This window comes from Ictalurus furcatus, chromosome 9, assembly GCF_023375685.1.
Source record: "Ictalurus furcatus strain D&B chromosome 9, Billie_1.0, whole genome shotgun sequence".
Lineage (NCBI taxonomy): Eukaryota > Metazoa > Chordata > Actinopteri > Siluriformes > Ictaluridae > Ictalurus > Ictalurus furcatus.
This window is the reverse complement of record NC_071263.1, coordinates 28,248,511-28,257,126: the sequence shown is the minus strand read 5'-3', so window position 1 is coordinate 28,257,126 and position 8,616 is coordinate 28,248,511. Positions and strand designations below refer to the sequence as shown.

At 34.2% G+C, this 8,616-nt stretch overlaps 1 protein-coding gene across 2 annotated transcripts; it reads right to left on the bottom strand.

Annotated features, from left to right (window-relative positions):
• Nucleotides 1–5,020: 5,020 nt before the first annotated feature.
• Nucleotides 5,021–8,358, bottom strand: LOC128612688 (prosaposin). Of its 2 annotated transcripts, none has more exons than XM_053633031.1 (4): nt 7,858–8,358; nt 6,804–6,856; nt 6,627–6,713; nt 5,021–6,313 (listed from the first exon to the last, which is right to left on the bottom strand). In XM_053633031.1, exons 1-4 carry the CDS (start codon nt 7,898–7,900, stop codon nt 6,110–6,112), a joined length of 387 nt encoding a protein of 128 aa, XP_053489006.1. In that variant the 5' UTR covers nt 7,901–8,358; the 3' UTR covers nt 5,021–6,109. The 2 variants fall into 2 exon arrangements, with proteins under 2 accessions (XP_053489006.1, XP_053489007.1); XM_053633032.1 differs by having other exon boundaries at nt 6,804–6,853; nt 7,858–8,357.
• Nucleotides 8,359–8,616: the final 258 nt, after the last annotated feature.

Here is an 8,616-nt window from a genome sequence, read left to right as displayed (position 1 = left end):
AAACAAAAAGTTGAAGTAATTCAGTAAGAGATTTTTATATAAAGTGGATGTCTTTACCTCCCGAATTCTTTTTTGAACTCTTTTTATAATTGCGCCCATAACTTTCTTGCACATTAAACACCTGATAAATCGTGAGTCCTGAAATAGAATAGAATAGAATACTTGATGTTAATACAAACAATTTTGAGAACTGGCTCAGAAAGTAAAGAGCTCATTTAAAAAAATAAATAAAATAAAATAAAATAAATAGAAATGAATTTTCTTTATAAAAAACTGAAAAATGCTGGTATGAACACACACGTACCTCGGTGTGATTGCTTTTTCCGTGTGTCATCTCCACAGGGAAACTCTTGTTTAGCGTTCCTGTTTCTGTCTCCTCCGGTGTTTGAGGGTTTTGTGGAAAAAACACACCGTGTGAAATATCTGTTTAAAACCATTTCAAGTAGTCGGTTAAGGTTTATTTCCGAGGTGCGTTTAATATCAACAGACATGATGTAGATTCAATTAGGATAATAATAATAATAATAATAATAATAATAATAATAATAACAAAACAACAACAACAACAACAATAATAATAATAATAATAATAACAATAACAATAACAATAATAATACTAACAACAACAACAACAACAATAATAATAATAATAACAACAACAAAACAACAACAATAATACTACTACTACTACTACTACTACTACTACTACTACTAATTATAATAATAACAGTAACAACAACAATAATATTATTAATAACAACAACAACAACAACAATACTACTACTACTACTACTACTACTACTACTAATAATAATAATAATAATAATACCACTACTACTACTACTACTACTACTACTACTACTACTACTAATAATAATAATAATAAAAAGCTGGAAAAGCTTTTAAACATTAAAAGTTCATTAGAAAGTGTGGGACACAGGAAAATAAAAGCATAAAATACAAAACAAACAAAAAACCAAGACAAAACAACAAACCCTCAACACTATACACAAGTAGTTACACTCCCAAGCAAACTTTTCTGAATCATGTTCATATTTTCGGTTAAACTTGTATAAATGGTGTTTGTTTGTTTTTTTCCCCCCGTAACCATAACCCTAGCCCTAATTCCTACATTTATTTGCCAGTATGGATTGAACTGTAATCAAATTCAAATCTTAAAAATGGTCAGAAGGCTGCCATTTTCACGTATAAACAATCTAAACTCTACTCGGTGTCATTCACGTCCAGATACCGTATTTAGATATACTTTAACACTGCAGAAAAAAACCACTTAGAGTCTTATGGAGTCTTATGGAAATGTAGCACATAAATAAAAAAGGTTTCTGACCTGAGCAGACCAAAAGAATTGCAATGTGAATCAACATCCGCATTTCTCCCGTGGTCTTCCGATCGAATGTGCTAATCTGTCCTACAGGGACGGATAACGTTTATTCACGTATTTTACAACTTTGCGGGCTCCTTGTTTCTGTTTTGTTAGGGTGCGAAGTTCGTGGCTGTTCACAAAAAGTGCTGATCTTTAAATAAACAAACAGAGACTAAACTGCAGAGACGTTTAACACCTCGTCAGGCGTCAGATCTGCTGATGGTGATGTTTCACGTCTGTACTTCTGGAAATCATGGGAGAACATGCAGGAGGTACATTTTTGCACCATATTTCCTCATTTTCTTAACTGCATTTTGTTTGCAAGCGTTTGTCATAGTGATGAATAATAAAGCCTTAGGAATAAAGTATTTTTTAAGGGAAAGGAGAACATTAAATTTTCTCTTAGGGTGCCAATATTTTGACATCTACGTTTGAATGGAAAATACTGCAATTAAAAAAAATATATAGATCTATTTATTGTATCAGAGGGGGAAAAGCTTCCGTCTGGTATTCGTTCTTAATTTCGTATAATCATTTTTTTTTTGCTCATTCTTTTGAGGGGTGCCAATAATTTTGGATTTGACATTTGTCCCAAACAACATGTTGCTTTATATGTTCTTAATGACTTGTTAGAATAAATCACTCTGAGAAGACTATATTTTTTGAGACACAAGCCCATATCTGAGAATTATTATTATTTTTTTTTTACATTTTTTTGCAGGTGTGAAAATTTTATTTTTAAAAAATAAATAATTAATTAATTCAATAATGAATTTAATGTGAGAACATTGTCAAATTGTATAGGATTAACTGGCATGACACGGTTCATTTGATATGGTCAATTTTTTAATTTTTTTTTTTTATATAGCAACTTAGCAATATAGAGATTGTACACGAATATCATGAAAAGAAACAAGAAACTGAAATGAGAATATATCACACTACTTTACAATACACACATACACAGCTCAGTCATTATTCATCTCATCATCAGCAAGCTTTGACCTTTTTACACACCGTCTTTCTGTCATATTTGAAAAGCTTTCCCCTTATTTTATATTTCAATTTTTCAGTTTGTCTTCGGCACACTTCTAGAGCTTTGGCTGAAAACTTGCCGCACAGGGCTTTCGATATCTGAAAAAAACAAAAAAACAAACTCAACAACAACACCACACTGTAACACATAAAATTCAGCCCTGAAATCATTTTTATAACATTAAGACTGTTTTCTTTCTTAGATTAGACATGAATTAGAAATACTTAGAAATTCGTGCGAGAATTTCTTTCCTTAAAACAAAAAAAGGATCCGTTTTCATACGAGTTATGAGTTATAAGAATTTATACGCACACAAGACGGGTGTAATTTTTATTACCAGTGTCAGTTGTTCGCTCATGTAGTTCTTCAGCCCCCTAACAATGATCTTGCACAGAAAACAGGATCCAGGACGCTTTGCTTCTATATCCTGAGAATGAAAAGCACAAAGGATTTCAAAATCGCATGAAAACATGAAAAAGTTTTACTCCATGGATCAGAGAAGTTCATACTTTACCACAACACTCTTGAAATTCAAGTAACAATTACAGATAAAATAATATCAATAGACATAAAGGAATTTTAAATGACTGAGACGAAAGGCTGTATTGCAATCCACCGTGCATTTTCCACAGACGTAAACACCGCAGAACTGAAAAATAATGACATACATCGCTTTTCTCGAGACAGTGTGCTCATCTTAACTGCATTTCAATCCAATAGAGCAACATGGCACGATGAAATCCAATATCTGTCCAGGCACATTTACAAAACATTCACTTTACCGGATTTAGCATGCGTAGAAAGAGTGGAATATTAGAAAGCGTACCCGGAAGTGATGGCCATTTGGAGGCGTCTTGGTTCTGAGTTCAGACGGTGTGAATGTCTCCGAAGCGTATCGCGGACACCTCTCGTGTCGACGGCTCTCACACTTTAGAATAACTGTAAAAATGGAAGTGTATGTTATGCCATTGGTGCACTGGAATAATCAGCAGTATATCCTGCGAAATCTTGAGTGTGGTGGCTGTTCAAGACACGTTCCCCCTTTTTCAAAAGATGACCTAAACGTCCAGAAGTTTGAATTCAGATGATAATGATCATTTGAAATGTAATTATTGCAAGTTAGATGCACCACATAATCTACGACTAACAATAAACATTTCTAAAAAAAACAACAACAACAACAAAAAAAAAACACAAAACACACAAACAAAAAACAAAGCACTTTGATATGGTGACATTTTTTAAATTTTTTTTTTTTTTTTTTTTGTGTAAGAAGATGATTATTTTACATTTATGGAAGGAGTAAGCATTCCAAGAAGTCTCCAGGACAGAGGAGTTTATTAACTCTAATGTTACACATTAGATGTAACATTAGATGTAATGTTACACATTGATGTAACTACGAATTGTTAAAAATATAACAACTAGTTCTATAATCAAGTAAAAATTCATTGTACAAAAAGAAAAGCTGACTTCACTTAAAATTTCAAAGCAACTTGCTGATCAGAACTCGCTTTTTTTTGAGTTTACTCAACTTAAATTTGAACATTTAACTCCATTTTTAACCTCGAGGTGAGGAAACTCTAAAAGCTGTGCAACAAATTGCCTTGAAATTTTACATTAAGCCAACTTCTCTTTTTTAAGTGTTGTAATGGTTAAAAATATTGATGGAATGTGTATATATACTGTATATAAGAGGAACGAAGCACTACAGGACATGCTGTTCTTTAGCGATTCTAAGAAAAGGAACCGTTCCCTGTAAAATGTCAATAACTCACCTGTGAATGCCAGGAGAAATCCAAGGTAAAGTGAAACGTTATCCACCGTCCTCATGATGCCACGCTTTATAATTCCATCTTAAATAAATCAAGTTTTCACTCCTAAATGTCTCTTCAAACTGTAATAATAAACATGCACAGAGTCTATACTGAAAACGTTCCCTTCGTCCTTTAGCCTCTTTGTCTCTCCGTCAGTCTTTTCCCCTAGAGTCTCAGAGAAGTAACGCAGCTCGGTCCTCACTATGATGTAGCTGAAAGACGTGAACTCGCACGTACAGTACGCTACACCGACTTGTTTGACGTTTCCAGACACAGATGATGTCATGTGTAGAATTTATGATCAGTGTACGGCAATAAAGTAGTCAACTCTTTAATTCTTATATACATCAATTATTCTAAAACATTCTGATTTTAAATGCGTTCATTAAAAAAAAATATATATATATATAAATATATATATATATATATATATATATATATATATATATATATATATATATATATATATATATATGTATGTATATATTAAAAAGATAGCAGGCATAGAAGTAAGAGCACAATGGTGGTGAAAGCATTACTGCTGGATACTACTCGTGAATATTTTAAACTGAATATACTAGGCCTAGATATTTATTTATGGATATGTATAAATACAAGTATAAGACATACATAAATATTTACACGTATGTATGTTTTAAACCAAAACAGTAATTATGCAAATGGTCAGACATGTGTTTTTAACTTGATTATGCCTTTTTGTGCACAAAGTTTAACCCGAGACGTCTATCTAAAGTCGGCCATGTCGGATTGGGAGGAGTAAGACTTAGTGGACTAATAAGACGCACGTGATAACGGTGTGAATGACGTCGCAGAGGTTTGGAGGTTGTTTGCACCTTTTTAAAAACAGTATGGTGTGGACAATGTGCATGAAAGTTGATACCAAATTCCACCTAATACTGTATGTTGTTTTGGTGGAAACTCATGGAGTAAAACGATCAAACAAAAGCGTTATGGTTCTAATAACTTTAAAAAAAAAAAGAATAAGACTGTTAAACAGTTCAGATTTAAGGCTCATTAGATAAATAGATAAGAAATGAGAGCATACATTTTTAAAAAATCTTGACTTATAGGCAATTGTAGCCCAAAATGAATCAATAGACGGTATATTTTCTGACTTTTTTGTTATTAAAACTGTTGTATATGGTATATATCAGAACGATGCGTGGCTCCTTTTAGTAACTATTCGGTTTGTTTTAAGTGTTGACATTTTACAATTTTTTTCCCACAACATGGAAACTCTGAAGATATATCATCACTTAGATCAATCTTTAAAAAAAAAACAACAACCAGGTCTTACTGCCAATAATACTTTATTCATATATTAATACAAATACAAGGGTAGACTTGAGGGATACATTAAATTATTTAAGAAATAAAAATCTACTTAAGAAGCTAACAGTAGTTAATAAACGAGATTTATTCAGGTGCAATAAAAAAAAAATTATACAGATGACATTCTTTTTTTTTTTTTTTTTAGTACAAATGCACAACTTTTTACTAAAATGCAAAAATGTACCTCCTTTTTTTATTTTTGTGAAATCCACAAAACCTCAAAAAAAATTTTTGTTTTTAATCATGTACATCAACCATACAAATCCAGATCTTCATTTTGTCATACATGAATAGAAATATACTGTAGATTTGGGAAATCAATTCATTATACATAATATTTTTAAAATAATGTTGCCATCTTTTTTTTTTCTTTTTTTTTTGGTGCTTTTATGCTGATTTATCAGATTTAACATTAGGCTAAATGTTTGGACATTTTGGGAGAAAAAAGCAAAAAAAAAAAAAAAACAAGCAAAGAAAAAAATTATAAATACATGGAAAAAGCACAAAGAACGGAAACATCTAGAATTTTTTCACGGAAACAAAACTGACACGTGGAGCTTTTTTGCACAGGTTGAGACGTTTGCAGGCTTCGTGGGGGTTCCGTGCAGACTTGAGGATGTTAACCAGCTTAGCTTTGTATTTTTTAATAAAACTCATGCAAATTTTTTTCATCGGGCCTGGCGATTTCCAACACACTAATTTAAGAGCCCTATCGATGTTGTCCTACAGCAGAAAGAAAAGTACAATCAGACACTATACCCCATACTCTAATTTGCTGCTAATAAAACATGAAATGCTTATCCAATATGAAATGTGATCAATTTTTGCCAGTAAATAATTTCAACCATTTTCATACTACAGAGACCGTGCTGAAGTAGAGCTAACAGCAACGTCTGACATTTAAAAACGTTGATGCGAGAGGCTTTCTCACTGAAATGGCGATTCTATATTTGTACAGATAAAACAGATAATGTAAAGGAATGGGACAGAAACACGGGAGCACGAAATACAAGAAGGTTATTGCGTGTGTGCAAACCTTTGAGAGTTCATTGCCAATAGAGGTAAAGATTTTCTTCAGGATTTTTTCGCAAATTGAACAGGAAGACAGTGGCTTGTCTGCTCTCTGTGTGTCAGAGAGGAAAGACAGAACATATTATTAGCAACATATCGTTTGTGGAAATCGAACAATCCGATTAGCGAGCTTTCTGCGTACCTGCATGAGGCCGTTGTCGCTGAGGCTCTGCTCCTTACACTGCACAGCTCCTGCTGACAAAATAAAACACGTTTCTAAAAAAAAATAATAATAATAAATAAATATATATATATATATATATTTAAAAAATCACTCAGAGCTTGTTAAGGAATTTGAGGTAAAAATGATATTCACTGGAATGTATTTTTTTTAAAAAATGGACGGATGTAGAACACGTATGTATGATGTAAATAGAACTTCTATAGTAGATGCTCGTTTCACATGAGCCGATTTTTTTTAAATCTGTAGCCTGTTATCGTTGATACGGTGACGATTAATCGTATCCACTTAATGACTTGAGGAAAGGAGTCTCCAGTGTCAGCGCTGGGGCAATTCGAGCAACAACATGTTTTTTTTACCTCATGAATGACAATTTGTACTGGTTTTACATAATATTTAGGGGTGTCAATACTTTTGCCATACATCCTTTAGAGGAAAAAATAATAATCCTTCCATCCATTTTCTATACCGCTTGTAATTCAGGGTCACGGGGAGGGTGGAGCCTATCCAACGGAGCATGGGGCACAAGCCGGGGTACACCCTGGACTCACACACCCATTCATACACTACGGACAGTTTGGACACGTCAATCCGCCTACCGTGCGTGTCTTTGGGCTGGGGGAGGAAAGCGGAGTACCCGGAGGAAACCCCCGCAGCTACACGCTAACGCGACACGAAATTCCAGCCGTGGCGGGAATCGAACCCCCGTAAGAATTCATCGTTACCGTGAACTTTGTTCAAGCGAAGCTTTCACCTCGTGTCATGAAGGATGCCAGTAATTCTAGCGACGACTTTGAAACACTTCATGCTTTTATGGGGAAATAATAATAATAATAATAATAATAAAAACAATCAGCTTCGGATCAGAACGTATACCCCGACACCTCATCGCTGATTATTTTCCTCATAACGTCATGCCCCGTTGTGTTTTATTCCCTACCTATTACATTCTAAATCATCTCTTCACGTCTGTGATACAACATTACGCTGTTCTGTCCCCCCCCCCCAGACTTACCTAAAAACAGAAGCAAAACTCCAAGATGAAGAAGAGTTGACATTTTTCCTTCTCGTCGCAGCTGCTTGAATTGAATTTTTGCCCGTTTTTTTTACGCGCTCGGGAGGTTATTACGTGTGAAGTAAGGCTCCTCCCACTCGCAGTTGCGTCTGGCGTCAGTCGGTCAGCGAGCGCTGACGTTTCGGTTAGCGTAAACCCACAAACGCTGAGTTATTGCTACTTTACTGATGACTTTTGCACTATTGTGTAAATAGTTAAGTGCACAAGTATGGGCATCTTTCTTAAAAAAAAAAATGAGCATGAAAACCAAGGCTATAATCACATCCTGAGAATTGGGAGGGGACCAAAACTTTTGGTGGGGGTGATGTCACAAATATAACGGTCCTTTTAAGTGCTCTATGTAATAAAATATTTATATATACATTATTGACATATACAATGCAAGACCTTTATATTTCGGACCAGTATAACTACAGGTAAGATTAGACCAGTTAGATTAGACGGTTTATTATGGTTCAGAGTTACTCTCTCTCTCTCTGTATATATCCGAACAGTAGAGCAGAACCAATACGAATGACCAAACTTCCACTGTGTCTATACTGCTAACTTTTTTTTTCTTCTTTCTGCTGTGACATTTGATTGTCTTTTCATGATTGTCATAATGTCTCTGTAGAACGACATGACCGTGTCAGCTATCCGGCAAAATGACCTACACAAAATGATTTCCTCCGCCTGGAGTCGTTCTAAACATGTACGCTG